Source organism: Ceratosolen solmsi, unplaced genomic scaffold (genome assembly GCF_000503995.2).
Source record: "Ceratosolen solmsi marchali unplaced genomic scaffold, CerSol_1.0 scaffold14, whole genome shotgun sequence".
Classification (NCBI taxonomy): domain Eukaryota; kingdom Metazoa; phylum Arthropoda; class Insecta; order Hymenoptera; family Agaonidae; genus Ceratosolen; species Ceratosolen solmsi.
This window is the reverse complement of record NW_011948420.1, coordinates 4,228,104-4,250,392: the sequence shown is the minus strand read 5'-3', so window position 1 is coordinate 4,250,392 and position 22,289 is coordinate 4,228,104. Positions and strand designations below refer to the sequence as shown.

The following is a 22,289-nucleotide window of genomic DNA, read 5'->3' as shown; positions in this document are numbered from 1 at the left end:
AAATTGTCGGAAAAATATTTCTCATTCGAAATATCACTAAACTCAATTTACAGGATTAAAGTTTTAACTATCAGTTCAAATATCGTTTACCCATCTCTTATAAGGATCTGATTAACGTCCATCACTCTTACGTTCAATATCTCATGTACACTTTACACTAAATCTATGATGAAACTTAAACGAAAGAAATATAAAGGTTCGCTAACGGAGTTTACACATAGACTAATCTATAGACCATTAATTAACGTCTTGCGGAAACCGGAGCAAGGAGTATAAGTCTGAGCGTCTGTCTACCTGTCTCGCCCTATCCTTGTACCTCTCTCTCTCTCTCTCTCTCTCTCTCTCTCTCTCTCTCTCTCTATCTATCTCTCTCTCTCTCTCTCTATCTCTCTCTCTCTCTTTCTCTCTGCCTATCTGTCTGTATAGAGAGACTTATCCTTGCGCTAAGATCATGCATAACGGATCCCCGCGCCAAGGGAGAAATTATCCATTCGGCCATGAAACGAAATCCTCGGGCGCGATTCCACTCGTACACGTTGTAAATATGTTTGTGCGATTGTGTGTTTGCCTGTACTTATGTAGGTAACTTTTAAAGGGACGGGACACGCGCATACAAGCCTTGTCCGCAGTTCGTGGGCTCGCGAACGTTTTACCGTTACATCGCGGTACGTGTGTAAGTACCTACGTATATATGTAAAGTGCCTCCAGCGACTTTTGATTAATAGTCCTGCTCTTTCTCCCCATTCTCTTTCCTACCCATTCTCTCTTTTTTTACCGGACAACGCGTCATGCGTGGAGATCCACGGATATTTATGACGCGGCTTGTCGCGGGCTTGGCTAACTCGAGGGAATCGAGCCAATCAGCGCCATACTATTGCCGCCCAATGTCTTCTCGACAGCTTACGATATGTTGAATGTGTTGTGCACAGATGCTCGATCATGTGAAAGCTTTGACTGATGTTAGAATCTAAGTATTGGAAAGGAAATATTATTGCGCGTGATGTGATCGGTGTACGTGTGCCAATTTTTCTCTTATCATGGATAGAAGATGATAATGCGATAACGCAGCTCAATGAGTTTGATAGATTCGAAGATGCTGAGTAGTTACGTAAAAACTGTGGGCTGTGGAGTGATGTTTTATCGAATCCTACGCAAAATGAAGATTTATGAAGTCTAAAGTTCTCTCAAAAGACTGGTAATTTATGCGATTATCGTAGTGCGTACGTACAAGTAAATGTCAATCAATCGCGAAGAAAGTGAACGACTGATCAATAAATGTCGTACCTAATAATGTATGCCCCCGTATCTTTTATGTTATAGGTTATACATAATTTCAATCGCGAAAGAGGTCAAAGTAAAAGTGATTGAAGTTCGAGACAATTTTAGAAGAAGTAAATTTATAATTTAGGTCACACTTTATCGTGCATTAAGATCTGAAAATCTCCAATTTATTTTATGAAAAATATACTGTGGTTAAGTTTTTGCTAATAAATTTACCCTTCAATACTTCTAAACTCTGATTTAATGATTTAAAGAATTTTTTAGATTATGAATTTTCATGCAAATTAAAAGATATAAATTTTTTTATTTTATCAGATAGTTTGGAGAAGTAATATCCTTTAGTGCATCATTAAAAGTTATTATTACGAAAAATCGTTTCGCTTTCACATATGTGTACTAAAATGTAAAACAAAGACTTTTACAAGCCTGATCACAAGCCATACGTTCAGTATTCTTGCAAAACAAAAAACTGAGCCTCGATAATGAGGGGTTTTGGAAGGCGATCATTGCACTAAGCAAATTCAACCAAGAAAGAACGAGGGAGATAGACATATATATATATATATAGATAGATACTGGATAGATAGATATACAGATGAAGACATAGAGAGAAAGAGAGAGAGAGAGAGAGAGAGAGAGAGAGAAACTTTTTATAAGCTTTAACAAAGGGTTTCCTCGATACAAGTTAATTTCGAATCACGTGCGCATCACAAGGAAGAAAGAAAGGATCTCTCTGGGGCATACTCGCGTACAAGCAAGCACAAAGAAAGTGAGACAGTGACTCTCTCTCTCTCTCTCTCTCTCTGTGTGTGTCTCTCTCTCTCTCTCTCTCTCTCTGTGTGTGTCTCTCTCTCTCTCTGTCTCTCTCTGTGCGTGTGTGTGTGTGTGAGAGAGAGGCATCCGTTTGCCACAGCTCTCTTGTACAGGTATGTGTAAGGAGAGACGGGGGAACGTGACGGGTGCTCCTGGCATCGCGTCGCTCCTCGCTCGAGAGGATCACGAGAGCAGCAGAGAGCCGATGCAGCCTCTTTCGCCTGACTTTCTTCGTTCACGAGAAACTGGATGCCTCGGAGATATCTCGAGGCTCGCGCGCTCGTCCGCTAAGAGCTATAGGTCGCGTGTGTCGAGGGCACGTGCACACTCACGCGTGCACACATACACAATGCGCGGGAAGATACGGCGACGGGAGACCGCGATTGCCTACCGTTCTCTGGCTCTCATGCGGTTTAACCGTGATGCTGCTGCTACTGCTGCTGCTGCAGCTTGTGTTGCTATTGCTGTTGTTTTTGTTGTTGCTGCTGCTGCTGCTGAGGCACCGATCGCCAGTAACTTTTATTTACTCAACGAGCGATCGCTGGATTTCCGAGCTCCTGCGTGCGTACGTGACTGTGCGCGCAACCGGGGCTTTTTGCAAGGAGATAATGCAGGGTTTTAATGAACGATGAGCGGAGACGATAAGCTCTTGGAAGATCCTGCCCAGGTTGAGTTTGGCGCGCGTGGCCCTCATTGATCTCTGCTTAATTGCGAATTGTTGTACTTATGGAAATCGAAGTAGGCTTTATTCGACGGATCAATTTAATCTGTGACGTGCGGAGAGGGGAGTATTTTTTGCACACCGCGAAGTGTGCTTACATGGATATAGGCGAATATGCTTTTCGCCTAGGCTGATCCTTTTTTAGGATGAATATTTTAAAAGTAGGAGAATCTTCGAGAGCCCATACGACTTGTTCTCCATGCCGGAAATACGATCTTTTTTTAACGTCGAAATAGCGTGAGAATTTTAATTAATATCTGTCGAGTTATCCAGAGTTGGAAGAGTTCACTAATACAGACTCTTAGAATTTTATAATTTGCTTTACATAATTTGCGTATTTATATAACGACTGTAGTTTCTCACAAATTTATCACTATCAATTAATTCTTCGACGCTTCAAGAATATATAAATTTTATAATATTCAGAATTTATATTTGTCAGCGTAAAGTAACTGCCCCTTTCCATTCCGCAATACAAAGAGCTTTCTCGCACACTTTAACGTCGAGTTTAAAAAGAATAACAATAGAGGGCATTAATTGAATTTCGATGTTGCAGATTCGTGGATGCGCGACGAAATGTAGGCTCGGGGGAAAAATTTACAACTCGACCCAACGAATGCACTTGACTCGTATCTTTAGCATATGCAAACAGGTCGAGGGATTAATAAACTTTCAATATAATTTTACTGCAATGTAGAATAAGTTGCCCACGGAGGAGAAAATATTTTTCCGCTTTTTTCCCACAGCTCATCTGATTACAGACTCGGATCACTTTAACGGCCGCAATGAAGCTGCGATATACTGCGCCGCGGTTCGTTAAGTTCCTTTCGCGCCTTTCCATATATTGGTTTCACAAATATTGCTCGTTAAAATTCCATTGTGCGCGGGGTCATCGTTGCTTCTATAATCACAGATTTTATACTTTGAGTATATTGTGAATTCCGGCAAGCACGACTTGCCGCTCAAGTGCGGGCCCTTTGAAGAAGTATATTATATGTATTTTTATACAAAGCGCATATTTCTCGGTATTAGTTAAAATCCATAACGCTTGTGCTGATAAGTCGCCCATGCGAATGCAATATTTTATATTTCAAAGATGGATATCATCGGCAATGCAAATCAGTCAGAAGCCATATTATTTTGCTCTTTTATTTTTTAATAGCTACGATCATGAAGTCATTATAAACATACGTAGCCCAAAAACACTTGTTTCGAAACACTGTTCGATTTACATTTAACTCGATATACTAATATTATTATTATTATTACTATCGTCGTTATGATGAGGGTATGCATTACTACTACTTCTACTATTATTATTGTTGTTGATGTAGTTGTTGTGGTTGTTGTTATATTAAGAAAATAGAATGCGTATAAATTGTAGGATTGTTTGATAGAGTTTATCTAAAATATGGTTATTAAAGATGTGTAATACTTGAAATGTTTATTTTCTAGATATATAAATGGCCATACAATATTTTTTAATCTCTGTGACAGTTTAGAAATTTGTTTAGAAAGTTAAGATTTAATTAATTAGAAATCAGGATGAAATAACGAGTGGAAACTGAGAAATTGATATTGGGACGATTGTTCAAAGATTTGAAATCTGTAAAATTCAATTATGAATAAAACTAAAATATTAAATCGATAAGAGAACTTTAGGGAAAAATGGCTTTTAAAATTCATTGAGGCATTATGTAAATATAGCGGGCGTGAGCTCATGAGGGAAACGAAAAACAGAGACGGTGAGAGACAGAGACAGAGAGAGACAGAGAGAGAGAGAGAGAGAGAGAGTGAGAGAGAGAGTGAGAGAGAGAGAGAGAGAGAGATTGTAGGTGATTGTGGATTTCGCGCTCGGTACTGCGCAGCTACGAGCGACGAGAGACTCTCGGAATCGTGTGAAGCGTTTGAGCGCGAGTACGAGTGAAATCTACCGATTGACCTTTCAACGGGCTCCATAAAAATCGGCAAAGCTAGTTCTCCCGTAATGCGCTCTCGCTCCGTTCTCTTCGGCGTCTATACGAGGTGTATAAATAGAGGCGTCCGTACTCGACGCAGCGAACACTTGCGATCTTTAAATAGGAAAGTATTTCTCTCCCTCTTTCATTCTTTCTTTCTTTCTTTCATTCTTTCTTTCTTTCTTTCATTCTTTCTTTCTTTCTTTCATTCTTTCTTCCTCTCTCTCTCTCTCACTACTCTCTACTCTGCACTCTCTCTCTATCTCTCTCTCTACTCTCTACTCTATACTCTCTACTCTCTATCCTCTCGTTATTCCTTTTTTCTACATCTTTCTTTCCCATATTTTTCTTCGATCTTACCGTGCATCCTCCCTTCCTTCTCTCTTACCTACATTCCTTTCTTTCTTCCTTCCTTCCTTCATCGCTCCTTTCCTCGCTTTCTTCCTTCTTTCGTGCTCCATCCTTCCCTTTTGTCTCCCTTCCTTTCCTCTTTATTTTTGATCGAAAAGTAAATTCAACGTCATGTAAAATTACTTTTTATTTTCTTTAGTAATGAAAGGAAGAAAGGAGCAATTAATTCGAAACACGAACTTTTCAATATTAAATAAATGCTTGGTGCGTGATGTAATGTTTGAATTGAAAAATGATGAATAATCTAGCACAGCGTGAGAACGTATTGAAGAAACGGCATTTTAAATAATGCACATCACTTGACAAGTTTTCAAATTAGCACAAAAAATACATTGACGTTAAATTAATAAAAGATGAATATTGATTATATGGAACAGCCTATTTAATATATTCGTAACAGAATTTTTAATCGAATGTTTTACAAGATTTTATAGTGAAATCATCGCTTATAAACAACATAATAAAATGTTTAAAAAGATTAATAAAGTTCTTTGGATTTCTCGCCAATATCATATTTATATTTAATCAACATTTTTTTATATGATAGGATAATTAATTATTATGGATCATTAATTATAGATTTATCACTTTCGATATACAGTTTACAATTTTTACTTTACAGGGTGTGAAATAAAAATGATTTTCCCGAGATAATGCGGAATTCCTGATATTCCTCTCTTGAATCGATTTCAGTTTTCAATCACCATTTGTTAAATAAATGAAAATTCTTATCCCACCATATGAACAACGGAATTATGCAATTCATCGTGAAAACGTTTACAAGGCTACACGCATACATCCGTACACAAGTACATATATACGCATGAAAGTCATGCAAGAAATTTGTGATTTCATTTGCCGTGAATCAGCCTGTACATTTCATCTTGTGTGGCTTCGTCATCACCATAGGTCGTGCGATCGTCTCTGTGCTGCTTATACTCTCTCTTCTCGTTTCTTTTGAGATCAAGAGATCAAGAGTGAGAGAGTTATAGAGAGAGAGAGATAGATAGATAGAGAGAGAGAGAGAGAGAGAGAGAGAGAGAGAGAAAGTGTCAGAGAGTGAGTGAGAGAGAGAGAGAGAGAGAGCGAGAGCGGATGCCACCCCACTTACATCATTCACTCGTATCTCAGTTGGATTAAAGTCAAATCATGACGTTAATGCTCCCATTTTCTATGAACTTCTTGTTTATTAAAAATTTCTCGTAATATAAACTATGATCAGGCTAAATCCATGGAGAAAATTAGCGTTCGCAAAAAGTTTATCGTCTGTAAATGTGAAATTCATTTTTATACACAATTAATACTCCCAAAGGATTCATTTTATTTCCGTAAAGATTTATCAAATAAAGCTGAAAGTAACGAGCAATTGCAATAATCTTTCCACTACATCTTCCTGAAAATATTACATCGAATTTATTGAAATGTCTGAGTAATTTATACATCAAAGTTTAATTTATATAATGCCTAACTAATGCGACGTTTGATCTCGAATAAACTCCAAGCATTTAGCCACAGTAGTATTACCAGCGATTGACACTTAGTGTTTAAGCCAAGTTTTATATTTTTGAATTTTACCTCGTTGAATTTTACGACGATGATATACGAAATATCATAAACACGAAAGCATACAGTCAATAATTTTCCAAATATCTTCGTTTTCAAGGTATTAAAAAATTGGGTAAAAAAATGTTAACGTCCATTACTTAAGCATTCACAGTGTGCCTCTCAGATTTCAGACGCAACGCAACATCAATACGGTAAAAAGATTGCATCTCATTAGCCGCTCGATCGCTCATTTGTTCGGAAAAAAAGGAGAGGAAAGAAGTCGGCGACGAGGCACTTGTGCGCGACGCTCTCGTGCATTACCGTGTAATTTTGTCGCTGACGTATACAAGAATGGCGAAGGAACGAGCAAGCTGAACGTGTAGGAGAAAAAATTCGGCGAAAGGAAGAAAGCGAAGGGCGAAGAGGTCAGGGGCTCGGTATCAACGATTATTCCATGATTTTTCAATGGCTAGTCCCAGCCGTGGTTATAAATCTTCCAATTACATAGGGACGCCGCCGACACGTCGCGCTGTCACATACTCACGCGTGCCAGAAAAAGTCGATTGAAGACAAATAAAAGATGAAGGACGACATTGCTCACGGTGAGAAAAAGCAGCTGCGGATCCACGCAATCGCGCGAAAATGATCATAGGATCGCGGCCGGCTCTGCATGCACTTGACATCGTTGATCGGTGACTGACATAGAGAGACGGAAGTAGCGATTAGGCAGCAAATGAAGAGAGCTGTTATATTGCACGGTGGGCCATTGCGAGTCGTCGTATGTATTGACGTATGTGTTGTTGTATGTGTTGTCGTATGTGCTGTCGCCTGATGCGTCGTTACGTCGTCATCCCGAGGATCGTACGATCGGTTTGGCACACGTGCGCCCACTCGTTACATCTAACGTGTATAAAAGGGCGAGCTTTTGCTGACCGACTTACAGCCCCCAACCCCAGATACATTACACGACAACTAATCCTGTAATGCTCGCGGTTTCTTTCATTCGTCCAATAATAATAATTTTTTATTCCCTTAATGACATCAATTCTACAGCATATTATTACATTTAAAATTGATGATATCAAAAGCGACGTAAAATGATAAATAAGACGAACTATATGTATGTATATATACATATATATATATATATATATATATATATATATATATATTATCATCTCCTTTATCAATCGATCTCCATCGATCTCCTTTATCAATGATAATTTGAGAATTTTTATTATGAATGCCAATTGTTGGTTTTTTTTTTTTTTTTTTTTACGAAAATCGCTATAATCTTTAATATTAATTTGTTCTCGCGACATTAAATAATTATACACCATTATACTTGCGGCTTCGCCCGTTTTGTTTTTGGTCCGTAACTGTTCACCTTTTTATTATGCCGATCAACTCATTGGAAAAAAATGGCTAAACGGCAATAAAATATAAATAACCCGAGGATAGAATGCTCGCGATAAACTTTATAATAAATCTATATAATCCTCTCGTATTGTCTTTTGAGAGCAAAAAAAGTTCTAAACCACCTGAAAATACAGGGGAACGTAAAAAATGGAAAATTGTCGGTTAGGATTCACGATATGAAAATAGAAAGGCAACTGAAAATGAATTACGTAATGAGGAGATTTAAATAGCGGAGGCACACCACCACCGCCATTACATACTTTTAATGAGGGCGCCAGATCGTTCGTTCGTTCGTTCGTTCGTTCGTTCGTTTCTTCTCTCAAAGTCCAACGCAGTCGTTCAATTACAATAAATTTGCACGGTCCCAGCTATTTCGAGCGCCCTCGTAAATTCGCGCCACCGTCTTATCGTCGTGCCGCAGGCAAAACGTCGAGCTAACAAACATCGCCTCTATCTCTTTTCCTCCTTGCTTTTTTTTTTCCCTCGACTTTACGCTCTCGATGGGTACGCGCAGTTGTGGTAAATTAATCGCGAATGGCCAGCGACTCATTAGGACTTGGAAACGCGTTAATCAATGACGCACAGCATCGTGTTGCGCGACGGATAAAGGAAGGAAAGGATGTCTCGCGACTCGTTGGGCCCATTACATCTCTTCTTTTTATCAGCGTTACGTAGAGATCGACTAAACCGTGGGCAAATTCAGGCGGGGGCATAAATTAAACTGAAATCGAAGAATAAGCATATTGCGAAATTAGATTGGCTAATATGGTAGGTATATGTAGTTAGTCTAACAAATAGAGTCGCACATAAGTCTTCATAAATTATACGAGAATATACTATGATGAATTTCACGCTATTTTGTATAAGTGGAAAATCAATTTTCATGCAAGATTGGATACTGTATACAACAACAACAATTATTATTATTATTATTATTATTATTATTATTATTATTATTATTATTATCAGCATTATAGTGTTATTTAATGAAAGTAATTTATGAAAATTTTATAATATATTAAAATGTCTTGTTAATAATTAAAAAAATTACTTTTTTAAGACGTAAAAGTATTTTTTAATATAAATGCAGGTAATATATTGAAAATGGTAGTGCCTTCGATATTTTTTTTCTATTCGATTACTTTACGTTAACATATTAGATCAGAGTTGTGGAATGAGACCACCGTAAATATAAAATGCAGCTTCGTTTCACATGCTTTTTTTCATAAAAAGTTATTGCTTAATGTTTAAAAATATATTAGAAGGTAATTTGGTTCTTTTTAGAACTAGAATATTTTATTTAATTTAAATACATTTCCTTAGGTCGATTAATATTAAGGATGGTTATAAGTTTTAACAAGTTATAGTGACTTCATTACTTTCGCCCGATTTCTTAATTCGAGCAATAAAAGAAATTTTAAATGTAATAATATTCCTCATAGAATATAAAATAATTTATCATAATTAAAAAAATGTAACTCGTATTACCGAGTAATACCTTAGCATATATCATAAAATAATTTTAATGAGAAATATTTGCGCCGAATAATAAACAGGATAATTCAAATTATCAAAGGCGCCAGCTCAATTAGTTTAGCGGCGTATGCGTGAGTGTTAAGGGACGTTTATAGAATTGCAATGAGCGAAGGCGAAATATAAATGAAGGAATGAAAGGATCGAACATGAGTTCAAATAATATTCATTGCTTATTAATTATCTAGAGGCAACAAAATATAGAAAGCGGAAGAAAAAAGCGTATCAACGGGCCGAAACGCACCGCGAGAAGGAGAGAGGCGATAAACGATGAGAAGGAGCCGCCGCTGCTCGTAACGAAATATTCGCAACTCAGCGAAGCGATGGCTACCCTTGATGTGCGCCTTGTAAAATGCAGCGGGACTCACGCGGCGTAACTTATTATGCGCGGTAGGGTATCGAAAATTAATCATCGAATGCGATTGCGCTGGAGTCGCGAAATTGAATCCCATTTCGAAACGGGATCGTCGGTTTTTTGTTTTTTCTACTTGTTTAACATACGCTTGTTCGGACATCGTTATAACACGGTAGAGTAGGACAGGCAAACACGGAAAGAGTTAGTGAGATAGAAATAGAGAGACGGAGAGAGACGGGGAGAGAGAGAGAGAGAAAGAGAGAGAGTGTGTGTGTGTGTGTGTGTGGGTGTGTGTGTGTGTGTGGGTGTGTGTGTGTGGGTGGGTGGTTGGGTGAGCGAGCGAACGAGTAAGCAAAGTGAGAGAGTGTGGCGCGCGTGAATTCGTGAAACGCATCCTAGTGTAGAGTAATTCGGCTGGACAGGACGATTAAGCGTACGTGTAGATATAGAGTCTGGAAAGCATAATTTGATAACGCAGAAACTCCAAAGTCCAGCCCTTGCTTTGCATGACGATTTTTTGCCATTTATTTTCTTTCGTGGTAAATTTTGATTTTGCACTAGGTGCGCGCACGGACGCTCACGCTAATTATGTACCGTTAACATTCTATCGCCACTTTTGTCTTTTCTTTTCTTTAGCGTCAGCTCACCCGGACTGTCAATCAACTTAGCGAATTCGTTTTCACCTCTTTGCTTTTGTTGATATATCAGCGTTATTTATCACGTATGTATTTAAAATTCCTTTATATTTAAGAACTTATAAAAACATGTACTATTTCAAGAATGCTATTACGTAATTGTTTGGCAATGTTAGTTTCATCATCGTTAATAATAATAATAAATGTGTTTTATTTGTTTTGCATTTTTTTTATTTTTGTTTTGTTTTGTTTTTTGTTTTAGGAGAAAAGACATGATTACATTAATTATAATCAGGACAAATTTTATCATAATACAACATTAAGTGATGAAGTATGGGTGAAAGTAGAAAGTGCGCTTTGTTCCATTTAGCAGAAACATCATTAATTCGATAATAATGAAAAATCTAAAGGCCAACCATCTTCGCGTCGGCTAAACATTAATTTGTACAACATTGTATTATTTAATTGTGCGCAAGTGCAGACTGTACATAGGCTATCAATAAGAAATTCTTCTATTTGAAAATAAAATAAATGCCCACGGTTAATGCTTATGCTGCGTTTAATATTTAATCGCCGAATAATGAGGCAGCCTTACGCGATCTAGCGTTTCCAATGGCAAAGTCAAGTTGAGCAGAGTAACGCAACGCAGCACTTTGGATATCGAAAGTGGCATTTGAAATAGCCCAACCGATCACGAGTGCTTTTCCGCGTAACAAGAGAGGATAAGAGATCCATTTGACAGAGTGGGAGACTTACCAGTTTCACAGTCGGCCCCCTTCCATCCCTGAATGCAAACTTTGTCGCCGTTCTCGTCGCACGTATAGTGCCCGAATATGTCGTTCCTCGGCCTGCAGAACTTGGTGCAAGTTGCATTGTAGTAGTGATCGGCGCACTGCACTCTCACTCGGTAAGCGAGATGCGCGTTTCTGCCCTGGTGGTTGAGAGTGTGCCACGTCGGTCCGGGCAGGACGATGCCGCTGTAGCTCGCCTCCTCGATAACGCCGGCGCTAACCTCGTCCCTCGCTTGCAAGATCAGCGTGAATTGCCTCTGTAAATGAAAGCGCGGATTTTCTTTTTCATTTTAGAGATTAAGCACGTAGGGGGAACTTAAAACACCAAATTACAACGTGCGTGCATCGATCGGTGTGTTGTTTAACGCGTGTAGGTGGCTACGGCTGTGCCCACCGACGGCGGATATATAATTAAAATTGATAGGTCGAGCTAAGCTGGTTAATATGATATTACATGTCCTATACAAACACATTACAAATTAGGCTGATCGAATTTGGTACGGGAAACTGTTCCACCGAGCTTTGTCTACAATGATTAATGACTATTTCTTAATTCGTGTCAAAAGAGCGATTTTAATGGGTGTAGCTCACGAATAAGAAAAAGACGACGCCGGAATCGTCATCGTTTATTTATAATAGTTTGGTTTTACCTTAGTAAAGCTCTTGGATTTCAATGTATATTTCAAAGAAAAAAGAAACTCGTGGCGATTCATGTCGATCAAATCGATTTATCGAGCGATCAATCGATCAATCTAAAATCGTCCTGACGGCAAGTATTTTCTCATCTCATTCAGACTTGCTTTAAGTTTCATAAATCATTCATTCTCTACATCTTGATTTTATTTACACGATGATCCGATCTTGGTGTATTTAAAAAACGCTACTTTATAATTTAATAATAATAATATAAAAAAAAACAAGAAGAAGAAGAAGAAGAAAAAGATAAAAAAATCCATCATCCAATTCATTTGTAATTTTCATCGCTACATTTATCTCGCAACTTTGAATGTGCCTGATATTTTCAGCAAGATCGGGAAGATAATATTAAAATATTACGCGTGCGATCTCTCACTGTAATCGCCAAATTAAAAATTGAATGTATTTACAGTGTGTACGACATACCGGAACGATGGGCCCGTATGGTTCCTTAAGCGCGAAGAGCGTATAGAAAAAATAATAGCTCGACACAAGATTTCCCATAAGCCCGCGTAACTACCATGCCATCCTTATCTCCCCATGCCCACATCAATGTCAACGATCTTATTCTTTAAAAATCTTTAAATCCCTCTCTTTCGCTTCGGCGTTTATTTACACGATAAAGAAAAGAAAAACAATGTCCACGAGAATCACGTAACGATTAAGCGCCGCGAGGCTAATGTTTATTTAATAGCTTCTAAAGGCGAATGCACTCGTATCAATGGCGACGAATAAAAAGAAGACGATGGCCACAATAACCGCGGGAATTTGCCGATTAGCGGAGAGCTGCTACTAAATCGTTAACAAGGAATGTCGCGCGCACTTCTAGGCCGCTGAAAGCATTATTACATGGGAGCACAGCGGGCGGCTTATGATCTTATCAGAGCATAACTGATTATACTACTATACGGCTCGTAAATAAAGCGCCGGGCTATTTTATTACCAAGATTACCGTTAAACAGCGCGATCTCTCTGTGCTCGAGATTACTCGGTCTATTAGCCGCTGGACGGCGGTGGCGGCGGCGGTGGTGGTGGTGAGGCGGCGGCGGCGGTGGAGCATAGTCCTCAGCCGTCAATGTTCAACTCTTTCGACTATCTTTAATTCTATCCCTTCCACCCAACCACCATCCTACCTATCTGTCCGTCTCTTTCATCAGCACTCCCTCGCACTCGAATGGCTTTCCCATTTCTTTTATTACGGTTTATCTATTTCTGCTTAGCCGCTAATGACTGGGCGTTCGAGCCTAATACTATACTACGGGGATTAATGATCTGCCTGGTGGTGTACGTCGATGTACCGACAATATGATTTGTTTTGTTGTTGTTGTTGTTGTTATTAGTATTACTACTACTACATTAATATTTTTATTGGATTATTGATGCTCATCTACTTGCGAGCCAGGTAACGAACGAGATGTTTGGCGTTATTATTTATCGTGGGAAAATATTCCGTTTCGCAAGTCGGTATTTTGGTAGTGAATGCGCAGTGTGTCGAAGATCGCGAATAAATGATAATTCTTATATTAAGAGAAAAAAAAATAAAAAAATAAAAAACACTATTGTATATTGACCATAGGAATATCATTAAATTTTGTAGATATGTACTGTCATCGTTCATACATGTTATACGTTCTGTTTACGAGTGCAATTATTGTTAACTGAAATTTAGAAGCTTTTACCTATTTTTTATTCTTCCACTCGAGACACTCGAGCTATTTATAAAATAAAAGCCAATAATTTTGGTATTTCGCCATAATGACTGAAGACTCACGTAAAGTCAAGCCCGCTTTGCAAAACTGATATCCGAGCCATCCGAATAATAAACTCAATTGTCGGAGCATCCACTGGAATAAACATTACGCGTCGATATTTTCATCGCGCAAACTTAACTTTTAACGTCGTCCCGTCGTTAAAAAAGGAAACTGCAATATGTAACGTAGGAAGCACGCCAGCTTCTTCGCCGCGCCACAATTTCTCTTCAAACAGGAGAATTCAATTCTACACGGCTGCTGTCCAGGCTGCATTGCCGCCTCTCTCAGTCATTAACCTCGGCTTGGAGGGCGTAGGTACGCGGCCCATCTCAACGTAATGGACGCGCAGATTATTTAGGCGATAATAAATACCGCGAGCGGCTCTCGCACTCGATCCTCCGATAACGTCTTCGATCCCTCTTCATCTTCTTCTTCTTCTTCTTCTTCTTCTTCCTCCTCCTCCTCCTCCTCCTCCTCCTCCATCTCATCATTACCATCATCATTATAATTATCATCATAGTCATCATCATCATCATCATCATCATCATCATCATCTTCTTCTTCTTCTTTTACTTCGGCCTTGGTACAGCGAACGATGCATGGACACGTTGCGCGAATGGGATGCGCAAGCACGGCTTTTATCGGCTCACGGCCACGCGTCGACTAATTGCAAAAACTATCTTTCTCTGAGCCGTTGTCTTTGACTGGGAATAAGCCGCGGTTGCGCTCTATTGCGCGAGATGAAAGTATGGAAAGAAAGATTGAATATTATAAATAGGTGCAGTGCTCGAAGCCTCGCATTGTATATTTAATCGATTAGTGGTAACTGTAGTTGCGTTGTAATGCGCTTGAAAGACTTTTTTTTATCCATTCACGGTGGCGCGATGAATGACTTTTTCGAGCCGGATCGGCTCGAGGTTATTTATCTTATTACAAAGTATATACGTGACTTCTCGACTGCTTCCATGCCACCGACCAAAGCTTATGCGTAAAAAATGGCATATAAATTATTATGCAATCATTAAGCAATTGGCATCGTTTATTTATTCTTGCTTGGTTAGGCATTTTATTTTAATAACGAAGCTTGTCAATTTGTAGCATGGTCAGGATTTTTTTTATATTTTTTTTTTTATTTAAAAGCACGCATTGGGTAACGTATTTTGTAATTCTCAAATTATTATGAAATAGGGTTGGAAAGGATAGAAAAAAAAAGAAAAAAAAAGAACGACAAAATCAAAATATCCCCAATAGTAAACAAAAAGTCAGATGGACTGATTTTCTTTCTTCCTTTTTTCATAAAACATAATAGAGTAAATTCCGTTTCCTTCTTCTACTGCGAATATGTTCGTATGCATCCACGTTTCATAAGCAGCAACAATGCCGCTCGCTTTCAAAACGCAGAAAAAAAATAAGTCAAAATAAAAAAAAATAATAAAAAAAGGCAAGAAGTGCGAAAAAATCACCGCGCAGTACGGGACTTTTATAGCCAACTACGCCAAGAGAAAGAAATACAAGGCCATCATTGTCGTCTAGACAATGTCACAGGAGTACGTCGTAATCCGTTATTGCAACGCGTTACGAAGCGCGTCGACGTACCACCGCACCACCTCCTCGAAAATGCATCGCCTATTGGAAAATACTTGGCTTAGCTAAGGCGTGCCAATAAATAGAGAAAGGCGAAAAGAGGAAGGAGATTTAGTTAAAGGGAGCGTCGAGATGCAGAAGAAGAGAATCGCAATGTAATTCATTGGCCGCCGCACCGGGAACGAGCGATATTTACGAGATGCGGTGTCGGCGGGTGTGTGTGAGCTGGGCGCTCGGCCGTAATCGGGACATGGCGAAAGACACAACGAGTCCCCTGTACTCATAATCTGAGCATAGGTCAACCGCACACATGTACCTTGGCCAGCAGATGAACGTTAATTGGTGTTAATTGGTGGCTCTCGGGCTCGCTGCTCCTGCCTTTCTCACGCCCGCGACTTTTGTACCGCAGCCGCCGCCGGGACCGCTGCCGCCGCCACCGCCACCGTCGTCGGCGTCGTCGTCGCAGTCGTCGTCGCGCGCCTTTCTTCCTACAACACGCCGCCCGCGTCTGGCCCAACGCGCGACCTTTTCCGCGCACCTTCATTTGCATAGATATTTATATATGGATAGATAAACGTGAGCTTGTATATGAATGCGCACGCAGGCGCTTATGTATGACGTGTAGAGCGCGAGGTTCGTTTCAGTAAAATCGCCGCAAAGATTTTATAACGTAGGATTGTTCAAGGTTTTTTTATTCTACATTCTCTCCGCCTTTTCTTCGCGTATTCTTTGTACATTTTTCTCCTTCTCACTCGATGCTGTGTAATCACTAGAATTGCATGCTCCCCGTGCGTATGACTTCATTTGCCGCCTGTTTATTTACGGAGAAATACAAGTCGGTTTTTAAAAGTCAACAATGTATTATTAAAGAGTTAAGAGTATGCCGCGAAAATTACGAAAGATTTACTTTTATCTTGGCGAATAAGCACTATTGAGTCTTTTGTTTCTCCCATTACTATTTCATGTTATATTTAAGTTACAACGGCTAATAACAGCCGAATCGTTTTAATGCCTTAAATAGTATGGGCTTTATTATCGCTCGATTTATTTAAAAAAATTGTAATTCCTTAAAGTTAGATTGGAAGGATCGTTATAGGAAAGTTAAGATTTAACTTGACCATGAACTTAATTAACTGTACGTAAGCTTAATTATCTCCTACTGCGAAGTGTCTTTAGAATGCGAATGCTTAAGCGCAAATGTCATTTTACATCTGCATGTACTTTAGATGTTTAAGTATTCAAATTGAATTATATCATACCCAGGCGCGTACACGCATAGCAACGTACATAAATACGCAGGCGCGTAGATGTATGAGTTTTGTGAAGGAGAGAGCGAATACATCGTGTTTCGTGAAAGCAGATCGAGCGAATAAGTCAAGTATAAATTTATAAATCAATTCGTGTATTTTCCCCGGTCTGAAGAAAGCCTATTAAAAAAAAATACATATATGTGTGTGTGTGCGTGCGCGTGCGTGCGTGCGTGTTTGTGTGTGTGTGTGCGTGCGCGTGCGTGCGTGTGTGTGTGTGTGTGTCACAAACGACAATAGTGTGGTGCGCACGTTGCTTTTCAAGCATCATCGAAGAACTCGGTAATATCTACGAAAAAGCAAAAGCAGTTAGAAAGTCTTAAGCTTCTAAAAACTCAATTGAAATCGTGACATCTTTACAAGTGTCGTTCATTAAACAAAATAATACGTTAAGTTTCTTAGAAATTGCTCGGTCACCTTATTTAATAAACACATCATAGTACATAATTCAACTTTGCATAATTGTGCTCGACATTGTCAATATTTGTACTTATAAGAATATTGTGTGATTTTATGTTCGAGTTTAATGTCAAGCCCGCGAGTAAAGTGAAAAGCAAGCAGTTTTTGGCCCCTCAAACATTTGAAGCAAATGCCAAAAATTCATAATGAAGTAGGTTCACAAAATTTACGTTTCAAGCTTTATATTCAATGCAATGCCGTACGAGCTTCTAATGTCGAATAAGTAGTTACGTTTTCAAGAAATTATTGATAATCTGCAATAGAATGGCGAAAATTTTAAACGAGACCGATGATTACCACGTAATGCTGTCGCTCCTTTGAAGAAGAAGAAGAAGAAGAAGAAGAAAAGTAAAAAGCTACAGTACTTAGCATACATCAAAGAATTCTCGCACTGTACTCGAAAGCCAAAAGGAAAACTTGAAACGAGTTGATTTAATTCAGTGGGGAGCGGCTTGTGTAAAAAGAAATTAGCCAGACGTGTTCGTGTCCCCGGCGCTGTCTTAATCCTGCTAGAGACGTAGCGACTTGGATCACCGTATGTACCTGGAGGAGTCCGATCGGGGCTCCATACGTAGCCAAGCTTAATGGACAAAACGCAGATTCAGTTAGCAGGCTAGAAAGAAAAAAAACAAAAGTCCTGTCTCGCGCCCACTATACAACATCGACAAAATCAAACTCGCCCCTGGGACTCGCTGTGATTCCTTTTATATTCGAGGGCGTTCGACAGCATTGGAATACAAGAATCTCAAGCTGAATTATACGCGGATTAGCACAATCCATGAATTTGAATGAAGATTGAACGATGATAAATAAAGTAATCGGACGTTAAATTTTTCCGTGAATAAAATGCGCTTTGCGTATAATGAGGGAACGGCGAGGCGGCAGTAACGATATCCACGGCTGCAGAGTGCTTCGCAAAAAAAAGAAAAAGAAAAAAAAGAAAGAAATAGTTACTCTACTTTGAGTTATATTTGAAGATGCGTCGGTGCGATGATGTAACGCCGCGATTATTCCAAGTAGCACTTATTGGAATATTATTTCCGCGTATTAAACGAGACTCGAAAAAATGCGGGCTGATTGATATTGCGCTGAAATAAAATCTCTCTGTCTCTCTCTCTCTCTCTCTCTCTCTCTCTCTCTCTCTCTCTCTCTCTGTCTCTCTCTTATCTTACCGGCATTTGCACAATAATAAATTATTCAGCGTCCGAGCGATCCGGTGCCTCCCGCGATATTGTTAAAGCCACACCGCGAGACAAAATGTAGAGACAGTAAACTTTCCCATGCATGAACGACGATTGTTTTCAGCAAGTCGGAATCCCCAGGCCCGCTCGAGAACGGGCGCGCGCGCGCACACACATTTTCCAATCAATGTCAGGAATCTTTTGCCATAATGACGCTCGCGACGCGCGGGAAAGCTTTTCCAGATCCGCGCGCTTATCCAGGACTCGCTCGTCATTGGCCGTTTTCTAAAACGCCTCGGAATGTTTGACAAATAAATACTCGATCTGTCGTCCCTAATTGACCGAAGGGACAAAAATGAGCGGCGGTGATTCTGGTTTCGCATTAACGAGCTCCTGGCAAAAAAACGCCGACCAGGCGCGCCCGACATATATAATTCGCCTTAGGAAAATCCTTGTGAACACTCGCCAATCGAGGCTGTAGAGAAAACGATTCTGGAATATCGAGTCCTATCCACCCGGCGCTCGTCGGCCACCTTGCGAAAAACATCGTCAGGCAGGAGGAAAAATCTTATAGGAGCGAGCTTTTTCTTACATTCGACGACGAGCGCCTATCCCGCTCACATTATCAAGGAAGCTGCACGATAACTTGCATCTGGTGTGACCATGAGAATTGGGCTTACGGGCCTGTGATTATTGCCGAAATATCGGACGACGAGGGCTATATAATGGAAGCCACGGTGTTTTGATTTACGAATTTAACTCGGTTGTGCTCGCATGGACGATTAGCCACGATCTTTCCACTCGGACACTCGGTGTATTCGTGAAATAACGCGAGACGGGTTGTAGATAAGCGAATGAGCGTAAGGCTGTAACGATGATATAGCGTTTGCGCCATTATAACGATATCATCGATAACGAAGATATGTGTAGGGTGAGTTTTTCGACCCAAATCCGCTTACATGACGAGTCGTCCGCTTAGTTCCTGTATTGAAATGCTTTAGAAACGACGATGTTCTCCATTGCCATACGACCGCAGCCCCTAGCTGATGAATCAACGAGGCATTTGTATGGCTGGAGGTTTGATAAGGCCTTACATTACTGGAATTTGAAACGAATGCTATTAAAGCGCCAAAGGGAGAAAAGAAAGCCAAGGACACGCTACCTTCGCGGGCTTTGTTCTTTTGTACTTTTTGCGTCTTCACCCCATACCCCTTCACCTCCACCTCCTTCTCCATCTTCTCCACCTCCATTCTTCACCACCACCTCATCCTCCATCTTCTCATCCTCCTCCTCAATCTCCTCTCACTTCCCATCCCTCCCACGGCGTCTCGGCGAGCACGTCGCGCGACCGAGCACAATCCACGAGAGAAATTAAAGTACGCGCTTGTATCGGTGGCCTCCTTACGTACTGGCCGATCAAATGGGCTCGCTCGAATCGCTACGACGACGCTCGCTTCTCGCTAGCAGCAGCGCCTCGCCACTGCCACTGCCAAGCCAATAAGCGCAAACGGAACTCGAGAAACTCCGGGGCGCACTTTTATATTAACTAATAAAAGCGATTATCGACTTCCTCCGCGTTATCTGCCCCTATCCTTCTTTTTTCTCCTTTCCATCAATCAATCTGATTAATTGTTTGAATTTCTTGCTGCCGCAGGAGCATGCGTACCGCGTGTGCGCTTACGGACGTGACGCACGGTGAACCGGTAATTAAAGAGATCGGGTTTCCTCTTACGAAGTTTGCCTCCCGAGCTGCGTACTAAGCAGGATTCCGATAAATACGGAGCTTGGATAAAGCGCAGCAATAATAAGTCAATTACGCGGTATCCAAGCTCGAGAGAATTTAAATAGTCATTGGAGAGATCGTTGGGTTTTCGAGGTTTCCATCTCGGCCCTCGAGCACCATATTACGATGAAATATGTCGCTCGTTCGGAAGGGTCCGTGCGCAAGGACAAAGAAAACAACGCGGCCCGAGATACTCTGCTCGACCAACCTAAGCAGCTTCCGTCATAATAAATGATTCTAGGCCCGATGGATTATTATTGCGCCCTAAACTAAATGTAAATAAATTGAATGTAACAGTCGGTATGCTGGGACTGCACATTACGGTAAAGGTGCATTATCAAATCGGGTAAATTGCAGTAAGCCTCTTGATAAAAGGATTATTCGCGAGGTGCAGGATTAAGAGAAAAAGGACAAGTAAAATACATAAAGACAATTAACCTTCCGTAAAACGCTAATAACGGCGCCTCTTTGGATCTCGCAAAAACATTTTAGCAAACGGTGCTTTAAGGCCTCGAGTCATCTAAGCGATTCCTCCACAAGCTCGGGCATGCGCATAAGCCACATAGCGCCAAGTACGCGCGTTTGTCGAACGACGTCATGAGTCGGTACTCTCGTGTACACGCACGCCGAAAAGAACGCACCGAGCCAGACATTTTTCTCTCTCTCTCTCTCTCTCTCTCTCTCTCACTCTCTCTCTCCCTCTCTCCCTCCCGCTCTCTTTCTCTCTCTTTCTCTCTTCCACTTTATGTATTCTTCTGCTTCTACTGCTTCTTCTGCCCCCTCTAGTTTGCTGAGCTCGCTAAATCTCGCGATTTTCTCTCTCAATCTCTATTACAGGCTCTTAAAATTCTCTCCTACGTTTATGCTAAATTTAAAATGATAAACATAAATATAAAATTTTACCTCAGCCGACTAGGGATCATTGGATCTCCAATTATCAACGTCTACTCTAATTTAAATAATTTGGGTTGTAATAGATTAAAGCTTTTGAAAATTTAATCGTCCTTTTGCTTAGTTACAATTTCCATGAAAAACTAACTTAGATCAAACAATTACGAAATTCATTTCATTGATTATAATATCAATCGGCCATGTATTTGACAAATTCTCCATAAAAGTCAGCGTTGTAGATTCTTGTTATTTTAACGGCATGTTCATTATTTATACAATAATTAATACTACGAAGAGCACATTTATTATCGAGGTTAATACCAGCTTTAACATTCGTATTAAATTTAAGCAAAAAATAATCCTTTGACGACAAGTTTAATTTTTTCTGTGTATGAATTGGCCGCAGAAAGTAGAGTGATATTTTACGTTTCAGAGTAAAATAATTAATGTACATAATATTGGACAATATAAACATGAAGAACCTGGTCAATAAAACCTACAAAAAAAACATTATCAATGGAATAACACTGTCTTTATCCAATAATAAGTTTCTATTTAAGTATGTACAAGGTTCCAGGATAGGGACATAGTTGAATTTTATAATGCCAAAAGCGCTCGAACTGCAGCAGTACAAAGAAAATTCCTCTTTCCTTGGAGGCGTCGATTTGCTGCCGAGGTGCCGTTTTCAAAATTCAACATTCCCTATACATTCCCATACAACAAATAAAATTATCGCACACCATCGCCAAAGCATCCAAGCATCGACGCATTTGCCTTTCCTCTCCCTCTCCTTTTTCTCTCCTCCCAGCCGCCCCCGAAGCCAGAGATCGTGCTCCTTCCGTCTTGGTCCCACTCTTTCTCCGTACGGCGACGTCGCGGTTGGCGGCGGGGCATTCGCGGAAGAGATCGTACGTGAGGACGCGCGTAAGCTGGCGCAGGTTCTTCCGCGAGGGTCAGACGACGCCGTCCCGACGTCGGCGACGACGGTCAACCGCATCGCAAAAAGCGCTGCTGGCCGACGAGTCGCAATCGCGCGCTAATTGGAGCTTTGTCCTGTAAGAAAGGGAGAGGGTGGGAGAGAGAGATAAATATATATATATATATATATATATATATATATATATATATATATATAGAGAGAGAGAGAGAGAGAGAGAGAGAGGGTTAAGGAAGGA

General features: G+C 40.2%; 1 protein-coding gene across 1 annotated transcript in view; it reads right to left on the bottom strand.

The window, feature by feature from the left end:
- The window catches only part of Ser (protein serrate), a 79,488-nt gene that overhangs the window by 7,812 nt on the left and 49,387 nt on the right, over positions 1–22,289 (bottom strand). Inside the window, exon 3 of the mRNA XM_011498008.1 lies at positions 11,428–11,719. Coding sequence (XP_011496310.1) covers positions 11,428–11,719 — 292 coding nt within the window. The remainder of the gene's footprint in view (positions 1–11,427; positions 11,720–22,289) is intronic.